The sequence below is a fragment of the Pimephales promelas genome, chromosome 9 (assembly GCF_988280905.1).
Source record: "Pimephales promelas chromosome 9, fPimPro1.hap1.1, whole genome shotgun sequence".
Lineage (NCBI taxonomy): Eukaryota > Metazoa > Chordata > Actinopteri > Cypriniformes > Leuciscidae > Pimephales > Pimephales promelas.
In genome coordinates, this window is record NC_142777.1 from 38,782,129 (window position 1) to 38,800,356 (window position 18,228).

The 18,228-nt window shown below is 40.9% G+C and overlaps 1 protein-coding gene across 2 annotated transcripts in view; it reads left to right on the forward strand.

Moving 5' to 3' along the window:
• fat4 (FAT atypical cadherin 4) overlaps positions 1 to 18,228 on the forward strand; it is a 78,414-nt gene that overhangs the window by 28,851 nt on the left and 31,335 nt on the right. For both annotated transcript variants that reach the window (XM_089135150.1, XM_039654971.2), the window contains exons 2-6: positions 577 to 708; positions 5,839 to 6,100; positions 7,581 to 7,931; positions 10,030 to 10,952; positions 12,552 to 12,726. In XM_089135150.1, coding sequence (XP_088991276.1) covers positions 577 to 708; positions 5,839 to 6,100; positions 7,581 to 7,931; positions 10,030 to 10,952; positions 12,552 to 12,726 — 1,843 coding nt within the window. The remainder of the gene's footprint in view (positions 1 to 576; positions 709 to 5,838; positions 6,101 to 7,580; positions 7,932 to 10,029; positions 10,953 to 12,551; positions 12,727 to 18,228) is intronic.

The window sequence follows — 18,228 nt, forward strand, 5'->3', positions numbered from 1 at the left end:
TGTTTGCTGGGATGTAGCTTGAAATTTAATTGACTATCAAATGAAATATTTCTGTCTTATTTTCCAGTACAAATATCTTCATGAATCAACATTTACTGCAGAATAAAAACAAACTCACTTTACTTTTATTTCATTAAACTAGATTTCATATCTTCAGTCATTGATCTTCTCCAGTGAATGTGTCTTGATTTAGGAACGTTGAGATGTTTGTGCTGAAAAACCAGACAGAAACACTGAGGAAGAGTGTGTGTTGCAGTGTTTTATGGTGTGTGTGTGTGTGAGGATTCACTGATGTTCGTTCCTGCTGTATTTCCATCTTCTGTTCTGCAGACAAAAGACCCGCGAGAACCAGAGCGTCCACAACAATGATTCACTCTCTGCTCTTTTGTGTGCGTTTCCTCTATGTGTGTGTGTGTGTGTGTGTGTGTGTGTGTGTTCAGTTGTAGTGACCATTGGTGTTGTGTCAGGCTCATGTAAATCATGCACTCCTCGGCTGTGTGATTACCTCGCTCTGTGTGTGTGTGTGTGTGTGTGTAGATCTGTTGACTGAAGGAAGTTTTGATTTCTGTCTCTCAGGTTGAAATCACCCTTCAGGACGTGAACGACAACCCTCCCGTCTTTCCCACGGACACACTCGACGTCACGATCCAGGAGAACATCAGCGACGGCTTCAGGATAATGCAGATCACAGCCACTGATGCAGACGAGGTACACACACACACACACACACACACACACAGGAGAACATCAGCACCGGATTCAGGATAATGCAGATCACAGACGCAGACGAGGCACACACACACACACACACACACAAAGTCAGACATCAGTCAGTAGACAAATGAAAGCGAACGCCACATGAAGCCCGTCAAGATGTGGATGATGTCGCTAGCAGGTGTGTGGGAGGAGTCAGTTTGGCTCCGCCTCCAGGCAGGTGTGTGGGAGGAGTCAGTTTGGCTCCGCCTCCAGGCAGGTGTGTGGGAGGAGTCAGTTTGGCTCCACCTGTGGATAGGCATGTGGGATGGGTCAGTTTGACTCCGCCTCCAGGTGGGTGTGTGGGAGGGGTCAGTTTGACTCCGCCTCCAGGCAGGTGTGTGGGAGGAGTCAGTTTGGCTCCACCTGTGGATAGGCATGTGGGATGGGTCAGTTTGACTCCGCCTCCAGGTGGGTGTGTGGGAGGGGTCAGTTTGACTCCGCCTCCAGGCAGGTGTGTGGGAGGAGTCAGTTTGGCTCCACCTGTGGATAGGCATGTGGGATGGGTCAGTTTGACTCCGCCTCCAGGTGGGTGTGTGGGAGGGGTCAGTTTGACTCCGCCTCCAGGCAGGCGTGTGGGAGGAGTCAGTTTGGCTCCGCCTCCAGAAACACAGATGATCTGCAGCGTTTGACATGTTTCCGCAGCGCTAGATTAACTTTAATCAAGCAGAAAAGAGGCCGACACAGTCTAACACACTGATGTTCTGAGACGCTATTCAGACTTTAGAGCTCATTTCCACTGTTGATTCCCTGAGTGAGTGTGTCGCGTGTTCGTCTCCAGATGTTTGTGTTTGAGGGCGGAGCTAAGAGACGCTGCTCAGCCAATCGATACCACAGGCTTCCATTATGCTAATGAGGTTCAAACCTTCATAGGAAGTGAGACTGAATTACTGACGACTCGACTTACTAGACAAAAATCTGCATCTTTGATCTTCGAGAGTTTTTTACATTCAGCTTTATTACACACTACATGAAAGGAAATGAGCATAAAAGGGGCACTTAAAAGCACCTTAATATATCTATTGTGTCATCTTATATTATAATAATATTTGATCTTTTTAATTATTCCGATATAAGTTGCAGGAGAAACTCATCTGGGAAATGTTTATGCTCTTGGTTATCCTCATTTCCAGCTTTTTGTTTTTTTTAAATGGCAACCTTGGCACAGTGGTCAGGAATTATGGGAATTTTGTGCTCCAAAAGTCAGAAGTCTGCCACTAACAGCATGCCTGAATCCCGTCCAGGGTTATTCCTGTCCGGCTCTCCGTGCTTCCAGAGCCGGATCTGCCTCGGATGAAGCCGCACGCGTGACGGAGATAAAGAGCCTGGATCGTTCCTGTGACGCGAATGTCCGTCGGTCCGTGGTTGCTATGCTGAGGGTGTCGTGGTTGCTATGCACATTTTAACATTCATAAACATCTATAAAAATACAGTGTGTTCAGGAAGAACATAAAGCCATACGGTCACGTGTGTTTCAGTCCGTGTCGTTAATACACTATTATAATTTTATAGTTAGTTAATATTTTGAATTATTTTTTATTTTTTATATTAGTTTAAATGTAGTTATTTTCCAATATTTGATTTAGGTTTTCATTTATTATTTTAGATTTTTGAGTTTTATTTTTGAGTAATCTATAATATCTATCTATAATAATTCATATCTAATATCTATATTTAATATTATTCATATCTTCCATTTTAATTTTAATTAAAGTATTAGTATTGTGTTTTTTTGTCATTTATGTCTCTTTTTTATTTATTATGGTTTTTATTCATTTTTATTTACATTTTTTTGTTATTTTAGTACTTTAAGTAAAACTAAATTAAAATGAGACTAGCTGAAATTATATAAGTGTATTTTTTTATATTTAATTGTATTTAATGTTTAATGTATTTCAAGCAAGAAAAAAGTTGTTTAATGGCACTAGTTTGAGTAATTTCCCCGTCGCGGAGAGCAAACGAGTGGCGGGATCATTCCCTCTCCGGAAGAGGCCCAGGTGGCTGATGGGAAAACCAGAGATCAGGAATCATATTCACTCGTTTTTCTTTTTTACTCTTCGTTTCTGCTTTCTTCTTTCCAGCAGATTTATGAGAGAGAGAGAGAGAGAGAGAGATTTCAGTAGAACGCCACAGTATTCAGGCTATATAATGAATGTCCACACTGCAAAAAATGCTTTTCTTACTCAGTATTTTTGTCATGTTTCCAGACAAAATATCTAAAAATTCTTAAATCAAGATGCCATTCACATATTATGTCTTGTTTTCTGGGACGAAAATCTAAATGAAGTGTGTTTCTGCGTAAAAGAAGATTATCTGCCAATGGGAGAAGAGAAATAATCTTGTTTCCGTTTGAATTGACATTATTTCTCTGACCCCAATGGCAGATCATTTTGCTTGTTTTAAGCAAAAACGCACTTCATTTTGTTTTTTTTTTACCCCCCAGAAAACAGGCCATAATATCAAATGGCATCTTGATTTTAAGAATTTTGAGATATTTGACAAAAGAGTAGGAAAATCTGTGTCTGCAGCTGCAGTTAGAGACGGCAGTGAAGGAACAGTGAAGTGCATCAGTAGCCATCGACGCGTTTTTATCCGAATTAAGTGATATCGAATGAAAAACGCCTTATGGAAACAGTAAAATACAATGAAATTTCATGAAAATCGACTCAAACGAAATGCTCATCGGATTTTATCTTGATCGATATACGGCTAATACGATAAAAGCTGATGGAAACGTTATTTGCCGAATAAATAATGAATTGCGATTACGTTTTATGCGCTTTTATGGTTGCAACACGTCAGAAGACGAGTTCATTTCCGGCCAGTCTGTTTGCTGCGAGTATAACACACCGTTGCCATGGACGCAGTTCAGAGACGGAACAGACTATTTTAGTTAGCAAAACAAATACTCGTTTTTAAATCAATAAACTCGTTTTTAAGTCAATATTTTGTGTCAAATGATTGATTTATTTATTTATTTGGTTGATTTATATGTAATAAGCAGGATAATATATAGCGAGGCGTTATAGCGAATACAACAACCTCGCATACATTATCCCATTCATATGTCGCTATCAGCTGGCACATAAGCATTATTAGCCTTCAACTTGTGAAATATTGATCATTTGTTGGTAGATGCGCGATCCGTTTTGTCTAAAAAAACTTTGTTTCGCAAAAGTTTGCTTGAATGTTGTTCGATTCAGTGCGAAAATGAATGGAAACACCTTAAAATGTCTCAAATCAATTCGATATACCAATTTGATCGCAAAACAGCATGTGACGTCATTACGTACAGGTTTTTATTCGCTTTAAAGCCGTTGGATGGAAACACACTTTCACCAGCTTTATCCGCATGAGTTTTTTAACCGAACTTCAGATAATTTGATTGACAGGTGGATGGAAACATGGCTAGTGACAGGTTTGATGTGAATCACCTGCAGGTTCAGTGGTTCTGCTGTTGTGGTTCTGCTGTTGTGTGCGGAGACGCTCCAATCGCTCGCGGATCTTCTGCTCTTTGATGTCGAGGCGCGTCTCTTCTTTAATGTGTCTGTCTGAACTGGTATTGTCTTGTGCTGGAATGGGCACCTCACGATCTGTCACCGGCGTTATTCATGTGCCACGCTGGATTGCTGCGGAGTATCAGATGTTCAGGGGATCTATTAGCTGAGCTCACAGAGGAACCGCATATCCGTCCGCTTCAAAGGCCCAACTGAGTGTCTCTCGCCCCATCTCTCTCTCTCTCTCTCTCTCTCTCTCTCTCGTTGGGATTGTGTTTCTCCTCTGTCAGCTGTGGACTGGAGAAACTCAACACCAGTGTGGAAATTAAATACTTTGCACTCTCACTAATTAATGCCACTGCAATCTGAAGTTCAACGTGTGACGTGATGCACTAGTTTTACTTCTACTACAAATGGAGGGCTGAATAACACGAAATATTTAAATAAGTAATTAAATGGATAATCATTAATAAAACATGAAAATGATGATAATTAAGCCTAGTTTAACTGTTATTTTTGTATTTTCAGAGCTCAAGACTTAATATCTTCAGTAAATTCGCTTCTCCAGTAAATGTGTCTTGATTTAAAGGGTTAGTTCACCCAGAAATGAAAATTCTGTATTTCCTCACCCTCATGTTGCTCCAACCCCGTAAGACCTTCATTCATCTTCGCAACACAAATTAAGATATTTAAGATATTAAGATCGCTCCTGCATACTAGTCCATAGGCTTCTTGAGGGAATGAGTCTTGCTGTCCTCAAAAAGTCATTAAAGACATCATTAAAATAGTCCAAGTGACTACAGTGGCTCAATTTTAAGTTTATCAAACGACGAGAACACTTTTTGTGCGCAAAAATAAGGGCTTTATTTCAACTATTCACTTCCTTCTCCATGGGCCTGTAGTCAGTTAACGTAGTGTGATTGCGTAGAGCTACGTCACACGAAGGCTCACTATTGGCCGACGCTGGTCACGTGTGTGATGCGTGTGACGTACAATAACAGAAGCTTACGCTATTAAACTAGTAACCTGACTCGCGCAGAGGGAGAAATAAACCAATAGTTGAAATAAAGTCGTTATTTTTGTTGTTTTTTGCGCACAAAACTATTCTCGTCGTTTGATAAAGTTAAGATTGAGCCGCTGTAGTCACTTGGACTATTTTAACGATGTCTTTAATGACTTTTCGAGTCATTCCCTCAAGAAGCCTATGGACTGTATGCAGGAGTGATCTTAATATCTTAAATATCTTAATTTGTGTTGCGAAGATGAACGAAGGTCTTACGGGGTTGGAACAACATGAGGGTGAGTAAATACTGACAGAATTTTCATTTTTGGGTGAACTAGCCCTTCAAGAATGTTAAGATATTTTGGCCGGAAAAACATATATATTTTTTTTATATTTGATAACTTTTCTACTCGTGATGCATAAGCACGTGATAATATTGAAGAGCCAATCAAATGCCAGTGGATGAGATCAAGCCCCGCCCCCTACATCATGTCCTGCTTGTGTAATTAGTTTCTCTCATAAATCACGTGCTGAAGCGAGTGTTTGTGTTAGGTTTGTGTATGACGGAAGTGTGTTTGTGTTCAGGGAGCGAACGCTCTGGTGACCTACGCCATCATCAGTGGAGCGGACGACAGTTTCCGCATCGACCCCGAGTCTGGCGAGCTGACGGCCACCAGGCGGCTGGACCGAGAGCGCAGGTCCAAGTACTCTCTGCTGGTGCGCGCCGACGACGGCCTGCAATCCTCGGATGTTCGGGTCAACATCACCGTCAGCGACCTCAACGATCACGCGCCCAAGTTCTCCCGCTCCGTGTACTCCTTCGACATCCCCGAGGACATGACTCCAGGTACTGGCCAGTGTTGCCAGATCTCGCCAGACAAATACGCAACCAGGCCCGTGATAACAAGCCTAAGACAACCTTTTCTCATAGAGTGTAAAAGAGGTTTTTCTGCAAAACCCCCTAGGTTAAGAAAAAAATTAATAAACTGTTTACACGGTTTTACAATCCGTGTGGATTGTGGGCACAGAATGTCAGTATACATCCACGTGGACAGATTGAGAACGAGTTGGGAACAAGCCCAAATAAGCAACTACACTTAAGAAACAAGACCCCAAAAAAAAAAAAAAAAAAAAACGCGACCTGCAACTACCAATATTTTAAAGGGATACTCCACTTTTTGGGGAAATAGGCCCATTTTACAACTCCCCCAGAGTTAATCAGTTGAGTTTTTACCGTTTTCGAACGCATTCAGACGATTTTCTGATATTTAGAAGAATATCAGTAACCAGACAGTCTCTGGTCTCATTGACTTCCATAGTATATATTTTTTTCCTACTATGGAAGTCAATGAGACCAGAAACTCTCTGGTTACTGATTTTCTTCTAAATATCAGAAAATCGGCTGAATGGTTTCGAAAACGGTAAAACCCAAATGTTTAACCCTGAGGGAGTTGTAAAATGAGCCTATTTCCAAAAAAAAGTGGAGTATCCCTTTATGCGACTTTACAGTAATACAAGCCTATAATAAGTGGACTTGGCAACCCTGGTACTCAGCCTCAGCTAACACACTATACACTGTAGACTCGAAGAAGTTAGCAAAACTCGAAATATTTAAGGTAATCAGTTACATAATTTTTTTTAAGTTAAGAAATGTAACGTTTAAAGGGATACTCCACTTTTTTTTTGGAAATAGGCTAATTTTACAACTTCCGCAGAGTTAATCAGTTGGGTTTTACCGTTTTCGAATGCATTCAGTCGATTTTCAGATATTTAGAAGAACATCAGTAACCAGACAGTTTCTGGTCTCATTGACTTCCATAGTAGAAAAAAAATACATACTATGGAAGTCAATGAGACCGAAAACTGTCTGGTTACTGATATTCTTCTAAATATCAGACAGTCGGCTGAATGCATTCGAAAACGGTAAAACTGTTTAACTCTGAGGGAGTTGTAAAATGAGCCTATTTCCAAAAAAAGTGGAGTATCCCTTTAAGTAAGCAGAACTTGCAGATTTTTATTTTGCATTCGTACATTTTAATTGCTCTTAACTTGTAATATTTGAGTAAGTATTCATACACAATTTAAGATTCTCATGTAATCTCAATTTATTTAGTAGTGAAAACTTGGCTTGCTTATATAGCTTATATAGCTTGTTTCTGTTTGAATTAACATTGTTTTTTTTACCCCAATGGCAGATAATTTAGTTTCTTAATTTTGATTTGTTTCCCCAGAAAATAAATTTCTTGATTTAAGAATGTTTCGATATGTGGACTGGAAACACATATGTTCAGTCCCTTATGTGTTTTCCGTTGTGTTTTCCGTTTGAGGTTCGATCGTGGCGGCGATTCTGGCCAGCGACTCGGACTCGGGCTCGAACGGCGAGATCACGTACTCCATAGAGGAGGATGACGAGGACGCCACCTTCCTCCTGAACCCCGTGACCGGCGTGTTCAACGTCACCCGCGCGCTGGACTACGAGTCGCAGCAGTTCTACATCCTGACGGTCCAGGCCCGGGACGGGGGCGGCCTGTGCTCTTCTGTCCGGGTCTACTTTAACCTGCTGGACGTCAACGATAACCGGCCCGTCTTCAACAGCTCCATGTACAGCACTTCGGTCCTGGAGAGTTTGAGTCCCGGGACATCCGTGCTCACCGTGAGCGCCAGAGACGCCGATGACGGTATGAGTTACACCAGATCTAATAGGTTGGAGATCTAGTTTTTTTTTGTTTTTTTTATTGTATTGTATTTTTATATTTTAATTTTTGTTTAATTTTATTTTTAATTTTTTTTTAATTATTTTTTTTATTTTATTTTTTATATTATTCGCAAAGCCCCGCCGTTTTATAAACAATTATTTATAATCATAATTTGCCAAAAAAAAAAAAAAATTGATATTTTTTTACAATATTGATGTAGTTTTCTTCAAGAGTAAATCAACTTTATTCATTTAAATCATATTTCACTTTTAGAATATTGGCAATCACTAATATCATTATAGCGTTTTTCGTTGTTGTTGACGGTTATTAATATTGAACACGTAGTTTAGGTCATGTCTGGGTCAAGTTGAAATGAATAGAACTGTTGTTTAGAGTTATGATCCGCACGTGTTCCTGACCCCTTCGTGAGATGGTCTGGCGTATCCGTGAGGCTCGCGTCTCGTGTCTCGGACTCTGATGTGGTTACGCTGACCTACATTTGTGCCTGTGGCTTTTCTTCCTCGTTCTGCTTCCCTGCCGCACACGAGGCCGAGACATCATTGTTAGCGTTTCCTGACCCCTGACCCGTGACCTCTGACCTCGGACAGCGTTTGGGTCGGGTGTTTTGTAAACAGGCCCAGTGTGGGAAGGTGCCACGGCGTTCCACATGAGCTCCCGTCTGAACGGCATTACGGACGCTCAATTAGAGCTCATTTACTCTGAACTGAGCAGATCCATATCACACACTCGCTGTACTGTAGCATTATCAGCTTCAGCACGCCCGGACAATCACACACTCATGCTGAATGGATGACGGCCAAACCTCCAAAATACACCAAAGATATTTCTTGTAGACACTCGGTCTGTGTTGTTTTCTAGTCGAGTGTCCTTCATTTATACAGCGCTTTAATAATATAGACTGTCTTTACAGTGATAACAGGAGATTACAGGAACAGAGAGTGTTTGGGCTTTACAGCAGATCTAGAATAAAGTTATTGTCCAGATAAAGTTAGTTTTGATTGATTCACTTCCGTTGTAAAGATCATTAGCGTCCACTCACACGACACCGCTGAAAAACAGACTCTTACTCAGTATTTGTGTATTATTTCCAGTCCAAATATCAAACATTTCTGAAATCAAGAAGCAGTTACTAGATGAGTAAAAGTCTTGTTTTCTGGGGAAATAAATAAAGTGTGTTTTTGCTTAAAACGGGCAAAATGATCTGCCAATGCGGTCAGAGAAATAATCTTGTTTCTGTTTGAATTAACATTATTTTACTGACCCTATTAGCAGATAATGTAGCTTTTTTTTTAGCATTAACTTGCTTAATTGTGATTAATTCCCCAAGAAAACAAGACATGATATCTTACAGTATATCATTTTACTCATCTAGTAACTGCTTCTTGATTTAAGGATGTTGAGATATTTGGACTGTAAGAAAAGCATTTTTTGCGGTGTATCATCTCCGCGCAAACTTTAAAAACGCGAATATGTGTAAACGCTGACGCTGAAGGTAAACAAAAAGGTTTGATATTTACAAAAATGCTAATAACTTTTGATTGTATTAGCCTATTGTAATGAAACTGGTTTTAATAGATTCCTTGGGTTATGCCGAGAACATAGAGACCAATGATGCTGAACTTCCTATCCACCATTTTGATTTTATTTTTAAAAGTACATGTTTTGAACTCCTCCTAAATTGTTGGTCTGATTTTGCCTAAATCGAAGTGTATCATCTTCAGACCATACCAGCAAAAAGGCAAGGATTTAGTAATGACAACGAAACATTATTTTGGTTTTACAGCAGAGGTATGACCCTTTATCAAATATGACTTTTTCTTTACTTCATTTTATTCTAAATGGTTTTAATTTACTGTATTTTATTTTTATCATAATTTTTATTTTTCATTATTTCTTATTTTTTATTCTAAACTGTTTTAATTATTCTGATTTCTTTTGATTATTTTAATTTCTTCTATGTAAAGCACTTTGAGTTGCCATCGTGTATGAAATGTGCTATATAAATAAACTTGCCTTGCCTTGCCTTTATTAATCTAACAGCATGTGTGGTGTTTTTCAGGGCCGAATGCGGAGCTGCAGTACAAGATTGCGTCAGGTGACCCGCAGTCCCAGTTCACCATAACCGACACGGGCGTCTTACAAACCAAGAAAGTCTTGGACCGCGAGACTCAGTCTTTCTACAACCTGGTCATCACCGTTAACGACTTGGCTCCGCCTCCCATGACCCGCTTCACCAGCACCGCCCAGGTGTCAATCATTCTGCTGGACGTCAACGACTGCCCGCCCACCTTCACCTCGCAGTCGACGGCGTACATCCAGGAGAACACGCCGGTGGATACGGTGGTGTTCTCGGCGCTGGCCACCGACGCCGACAGCGGGCCGAACAGCTACGTGGAATATTCCCTCAAGGGGCCGTTCGGAAACAAGTTTAGCATCGGGAACATCGATGGCGGCGTGATTTTGGTTGGCGAACTGGATCGCGAAGAAATGGCGAATTACTCTTTGATAATCATGGCCACCGATAAAGGTGATCCGCCGCTTTCGTCAACAATGGAGGTCACTATGATGGTTCTGGACGTGAACGACAACACGCCGAGCTTCTCCCAGAACATCTACGACATCGAGATCGAGGAGAACACGCTCACCGGAACCGACGTCCTGCGCGTTTTCGCCAGCGACGCGGACGAGGGAACGAACGGACAGATTCGTTTTTCAATCGCCGGCGGGAACGTGAACTCCGATTTCCGGATTGACTCGGTGACGGGAGTTATTTCGGTGGCGAAGCTCCTGGATCGGGAGACGCGACCTTCGTATTCTCTGACCGTTCAGGCTTCGGATCGCGGGAGTAGCTCGCGTGTGGATCGCGCCACCGTTAACATCGTGCTTTTGGATGTGAACGACTGCTCGCCTGTGTTCGAGCTCTCGCCGTACACCGTCAGCGTGCAGGAGAACCTAGGGAACCTGCCCAACAATATCTTACAGGCAAGTACTCAGCACTTATGCAGCTTTCCTGTTGTGGAATTAAAATAAAAATGTAATTTACACACGCATAAACTCATAGCTCTTCGCCGCAACCCGCCAAAATAAAAGTTCTGTTTAACTTGAAGAAATTATGACAGAATATATTACTATTGTACAGCTGAATGTACCACTCACACTAATAAGAACAATAGCAATGAATAATAATAATTTTCATTTTAACCATAAATTACATCAATTTGTTTGGCAAAAATAAAAGGATTAATTTAAAGATTCATTTTTTATGCCGTAATTTGAGAACCGCTGTTTTTGATTATAAATTTGTATTTAAGATTAAATCCAGAAAAATGTAAACCCAGAATTAAATAAAACATTTCTTTGGGCCCTATTCTTGTAAAAAAATATATTACAATTTTATGAATTCAGTTGATTAGGCGTACCTTTTGATTATTAAAACTGAATTAAACTTTTAAAAAGGAATCCAGAAAGTTTTATTATTCAGGAAATATACAATACAAATTGAATTTGGAGGGGGAAAACATTATGGATTTCATGTAACTTTTGCTAAACGTTTAATACATTTTTGTTTGTTGATTTCAATTAATTCTAACATTTTTTGATTAATAAAATGTAATTTAACCATTTAAATGGAATCCAGAAATGTTTAGATGGGGAAAAAACAGCATCTGAAAAAAAAGTAATTTGTTTTCTTGTTAGCTCATTCACATACATTCACGTTCAGTTACAATCATGTATTATTTAGTTATATAAATAGCCATTTGATGCATATTGCATGTATTTTACACAGTGAATACAGCATTTGTCAATGATTGTGATTTTATTTGATATGGATATTGAATAAATATCTTCTATAAATTCTGGCTTTTCCCAATAAATAGGCAAGAATGAACCTCATATCAGCTAGAAAGTGGCGTTTTTAAAATGGGACTTGCATGTAAAGGCAGCGTTAGTTCGTCTCTTTAGAGCGGGCGGCTTTGGTTCTTCATGGTTTATGAATTTGCTTTCCCATGCAGAAATGCAAGAGCAGATTTCCAACACAAACCACGGTCTTGGAAATGTGACTGTAAGTGTTTGACGTCGCTGGAATGATAAATGCAGGGTGTGGATTGGCGTCCCGCTGAACGTGACGGGGTGTGACTGCAGAACGCTTTACACTGCGGATAAATGACATAATGAATGCAAACAAACCTCACCTGAGAGGGGAAATGAGCTGGAGTCATGTGTGCCAGCGCTTCAGACTCTCACGCCAGCCCTCAGAAGAGTGGAAACCAACCCGTGAGAAAGGTTTCGCTTTTATAAAATGCAAAGAAATTGCTAAAGAAAAAACGAATCTTTCAGATCCGCTGCAAAAACACATTTTTGCTTGAAAAAATTATTCATGCGTTAAAATATCTTGAATGTAACTCGACACCCTTGCCTAGTTTAGTATGCGCGGTTCTATGAATATGCAAATGAGCCCCGCCTCCACGCACTCACAAGTTGATCTGATTGGTTACAAGGTCGTTTGTGACGTCAGAAACACCAGCGGTTTCAAAGCGTTTCAAGATTTAACTCTCGGTGTGTGTGTGTGTGTGTCGGCAGGTTGTGGCCCGGGACGATGACCTGGGCGCTAACGGTCAGATCACCTACACACTCTCCGGCGGGAACGAAGCCGGATCCTTCAGCCTCTCGTCCGCCGGTCAGCTGATCCTGATCCGAACACTGGACCGGGAAACTCAGGACAGATTCACGCTGGTCATCACGGCTCACGACGCTGGTAAGAGTCAGAGGTTTCCGTCGGTGCTTGCAACGCCAAGGTCGTGGGTTCGATTCCCAGGGAAAGCAAGAACTGATGATTATGTAAAATGTGTACTTATTCAACACACTGACAGACAGGACTTTTGATGTGAAAGTCTCAACTTTCAAATAGAGTTACCAAAGTTACGACGTCACTCTGTACGCGGAAGTGAGTTAGCATTTTAGCACTACGGTTCCCTCGCTCTAAAGTCTATGGGATTTTTGAATGGGTTTTTGCTAAATGGCCTGAAATAAGGTCTGTGGTGAACAAAGCCTCTAAATATTTTCACGTTTTGATCTATGACCGAGAACACACAGTTATAACCTGGTTGTGGTTTTTTTTAAACTATATTGTGTCTGATTGTGTTTTTTAAATCTTTATATAGGCTTCAAAATGTATAAATTTTGGATTAACTTTGTAAAGATTATCTTGCTAGACAAAACGTGTAAGGGTCACAACCCTTTGTTAAACACAGATCTTATTTTTTGCGATTTTCCAAAAGTCTATGGGAAAAATGCACAGCTTTTCGACCGAGGGAACCCATGCGCCGCTAGCTTCCGAGTTGGTCATCTATTTGGTCATTTTTTAAAGAGATAATTCTGTTTTGTGTCTGTTTGATGTGTGACAGATCGCTCAGTTAAAGCTGAGAACTGGTCATCTCTTCCTACTAGCTCATTTATAGAGACTCACACTGGGCCGGATGCTGCGGACACACTCTGATTCAGGTGGTAGACCTGCTGAAGTGTAACCGTGATCAGATGCGTCAGTCGTTCCCTGTTTTAAACCGGTTCAGTCTTCCCACTGCGAGATCCCATCAGTGTCGCCTGCAGTTATTAGTGAATCTGTTTAAAAGTAGAGAATGTTCAGTGCATGTGTTTATCACAAACAAACGTGATTAATGCTGCAAATGTTTATCCGAGTTCGTCTCTGTTTGCGCTGTTTTCTGCCAAAGCCTCGGAGAGCAGAAACACACTCCCTAACGCTGCAGAAAGAGCCCATTGTGTCCTGATAGTGAAGTATGGGGAGCGTCTGAAACGCTCCGGCTGAGCTTTCCTGGACTGGCTCGATGCTTTTCCCATTCCTGGGAGCCTGGGTTAGTGCTTCAGATGCGAGCCGAACGCATGCACACACACACACACACACCAGACGCCGGCGCAGGAACACATTACTCCTCAGATTCTGATGTTCCTAGTGTACTTTTTAATGATCGTTTTCCCATTTCGCCACATAAAAACATGCTCTGGTGAATCATAATTATGACAGAAAAATTGAAAAGTAATAATAATGAGATGAAAAGGCAAAATTCTGACTAATAATGAGATAAATAGATTGACACACTAAGTCATAATTATGAGATTTCGATTCGAGATTATGAGATAAAAAGTCGAAACTTATGTAAATTTTAGTGTAATAATTTTGCCTTTTTAAGTCATAATTTTGATTGTCATAATTTTAGGTTTTAAAATTAGAATTTTGATTTGTATGTAATAATTTTGACATTTTAAATCATAATCTCGTTTGATTGGATATAATGTCATAATTTGACTTTAAGTCATAATTTAAATTTTAGGTCATGATTTCAACAGGTCACAGTTTAGTTGCTAGTGCATATGTAATCATACACACACACACTTGTTTGTTGCCATGGTTACCAGATTAGTTGCACACCTGTTCCCTGTTCCTTTGATTGCCGTCTGTGTTTAAGTCCTCAGTTGTATATTGATTATTGTTTCTGCAAACGAGGTTGTTTTGTTTCAGGTATAATGTGAAAGTTACTGTGTTTACGGGCTTCACGTGCTCATGACAGATGACTCAGATTATTATTAATAACAGGATTAGTAAGTGATTTGATCAGACAGGCCTCATGTTAGCGTCTCATGCCTGTATTGCCGTGTGTTTTACTGGTGTTAGTCTTTATATTGTTCACAGTAATAAACAGGAGAATTACAGATGTGAACGTCATCACACACGAGTCAATGCTGTAAAGCAGCTTTAAAAGACATTACTGAGTTGAAGTTTTCCTATAGAGTGAGTGTGTTTCTGAATCAGGATATCGATCCTGAGCTAAACACACATTCCTTCAGCTTTACTCTATTTTCCGCCTCGACCTTTAACCTCTCGCTTTTCCTTGTTCCTAGAAATCTCCCCAATATCTTTCCATATGATCTCTCTCTCTCTCTCTGAAGGAAAGCTGGCAGCGCACCGGAGAGATCTTGGCAGGCTCCAGTCATTATTTGGAAATGTGTGTTTTTCTGCGGAGTGTGGCGGAGAGGCCAGCAGTAAAAGGTGCTTTACGAGAGAGAGAGAGAGAGAGGGAGAGAGAGTCCATATAAAGCAGTCACATGAGGTCTCTCTAATGTCTCAGTTGTTTCTCAGATGAGAGCGATGATGCTTTTGCTCCTCTAGATATTTCAACATGTCTCTCGTGCTCCTCATTTGTAGACTCTGTTCAAGTCATTACAGTTTCATTACCTCTCTTAGTTAGCTTTAGAGTAACTGCGGTTTCACTGAGATCTGCAATCTGATGCTCTTCCTCAGTGTTTCTGTCTCGTTTTCCAGAACAAACATCTAAACATTATTAAATCAAGACTCGTTTACTGGAGAAGAAGCCAAATGACTGAAGATATTAAGACTTGTTTAATGAAAAATGCTTCAAAATATAGTGGGAGTTTGTGTTTAAAACAAGAATAAATATCTGTCAGTGGAGGCAGAAAAATAACGTTGTTTCCCTTTGAATGAAGTTTATTTTTCTGACTCCATTGGATGATATTTGTTCTTGTTTTAAACACAAACTCACTTTATTTTGAAGCATTTTTCATTAAACAAGACTTAATATCTAAATTATAAAATGCAGTAAATTATATTTGTGCTGGAAAACAGGGCAGAAACACTGAGAAGAACATCATTTGCAGTAAAATACTGATTCTGTCCAAAACACCCCCCCCCCCCCCACACACACACACACACAAGCTCTCTAACCCGACCCCTAAGCCTACCCATCACACACACACACACACACACACAGGGAACAGCTCATTGTTCTGGTGAGGCTCGAGGGTTAGAGCGGTTCGTCTGAGGTGATTCACCAGTTCAGCTGCAACTCATCTTGTTTTCCATCACATATATTCTTAAAACGAACGAAATGTACCCGATAAACTAAAAGAAGAAGGATTTTGGTTTAAAGTCTTGTGTTCTTCTGTTCACGACACATATCGGTTAATGGAACATTCTTCGCTCATTATGGGATGTTACTTTTGAATGTCCTCCGAACATTCTGAAACATTTAAAAAACGTTAGACGAACATCCGGCTAAAACGTTTCGAGGGAAAAAGTGTTAAAAGAATGATGAATGAATAATGTTGTTACGTTTTGAGAACATTATTAAAGAGCAGATAACTATGAATGAATGTTCTATTAATGTTCCTGGAAGAATGTTTGTTCATAACTTTGAGAGAATCTGGAAATCCTGGGAATCTTGTTATCCAGGAAAGTTCTTCTAGTCTAAAGTTATTTAAGTTGTGATAGCTAATAATATCTTTGTTAAATGAAAAACAACAGAAATGAACTTGTTAGACGGATTGACGGTCTGATGGTTGGACGGTTGGGCAGTTTGACAGTTGGACAGTTTGACAGTTGGACGGTTTGGACATTTGGACGGTTTGGCTGTTGGAAGGTTTGACAGTTGAACGGTTTGGACGGTTTGGCGGTTGGACGGTTTGACAGTTGAACGGTTTGACAGTTGAACGGTTTGACAGTTGGACCGTTTGACGGTTGGAAGGTTTGATGGTTGGACAGTCTGACAGTTGGACGATTGGAGGGTTTGATGGTTGGACGGTTTGACGGTTGGACAGTTTGACAGTTGGACTGTTTGGACGGTTTGGACAGTTTGACAATTGGACGGTCTGACGGTTTGACAGTTGGACGTTTGGACGGTTTGACAGTTGGACGGTTTGAAAGTTGGACGGTTGGAAGGTTTGACAGTTGAACGGTTTGACAGTTGGACGTTTGGGCGGTTGGACGGTTTGACAGTTGAACGGTTTGACAGTTGGACCGTTTGACGGTTGGAAGGTTTGATGGTTGGACGGTCTGACAGTTGGACGGTTGGAGGGTTTGATGGTTGGACGGTTTGACGGTTGGAGGGTTTGATGGTTGGACAGTTTGACAGTTGGACTATTTGGACGGTTTGGACGGTTTGACAATTGGACGGTCTGACGGTTTGACATTTGGACGTTTGGACGATTTGACAGTTTGATGGTTGGACATTTGGACGGTTTGACAGTTTGATGGTTTGACGTTTGACGGTTTGACAGTTTGAAGGTTTGACATTTGGATGGTTTGACAGTTGGACGTTTTGACGGTTTGACAGTTTGACGTTTGGACGGTTTGACGTTTGGACGGTTTGACGTTTGGACGGTTTGATAGTTGGACAGTTTGATTGTCTGACGTTTGGACAGTTTGACGTTTGGACGGTTTGACAGTTTGACGGTTTGACATTTGGACGGTTTGACAGTTGGACGTTTTGACGGTTTGACAGTTTGACGTTTGGACGGTTTGACGTTTGGACGGTTTGATAGTTGGATGGTTTGATTGTCTGATGTTTGGACAGTTTGACATTTGGACAGTTTGACAGTTGGACGGTTTGATGGTCTGACGTTTGGACAGTTTGACATTTGGACGGTTTGATGGTCTGACGTTTGGACGGTTTGATAGTTGGATGGTTTGACGTTTTGACAGTTGGACGGTTTGATGGTCTGACGTTTGGACGGTTTGACAGTTGGACGTTTGGACAGTTTGACGGTTTGACGTTTGGATGGTTTGACAGTTGGACGTAAGGACGGTTTGACAGTTTGACGGTTTGAGAGTTTGTCGTTTGAACGGTTTGACAGTTGGATGGTTTGATGGTCTGACGTTTGGACAGTTGGACGGTTTGATGGTCTGACATTTCGACAGTTTGATAGTTGTACGGTTTGGACGGTTTGACAGTTGAACGTTTGGAAGGTTTGACGGTTTGACAGTTGGACGGTTTGACGTTTCGACGGTTTGATAGTTGTACGGTTGTACGGTTTGATGGACAGGTTTGGGTTCTGGAAGCGTTTTAATCGCTTAAAAGCCGATTCAGTGAAAGAGACAGAAAAGCCCAGAGTGTTTAAATGGACCCGATCATTAACGTTCTTTATCTTCTAGCTGAGAAGTTACAGGGCAAACAGAGCAGTGTGTGTGTGTGTGTGTGTGTGTGTGTGTGTGTTCTATAGGCTCATTCTAAGGGATTTGTGGCTCTTTAATAAATGTGACCAAACAGTTTGTGTGTGTATGTGTGTGAGTGTGTGTGAATGATGTTGAACACTCTTTTATTTCCCGAAGCTTCTCTTCCTCCGGCTCTCGTTCTCACGTTCAGTCTCTCCTCGGACCGCAGAAAACACACATTTTTTCAGAGCCATGAATGTGTCCGTGTTTCTCAGTTCCAACACACAATACACCGCA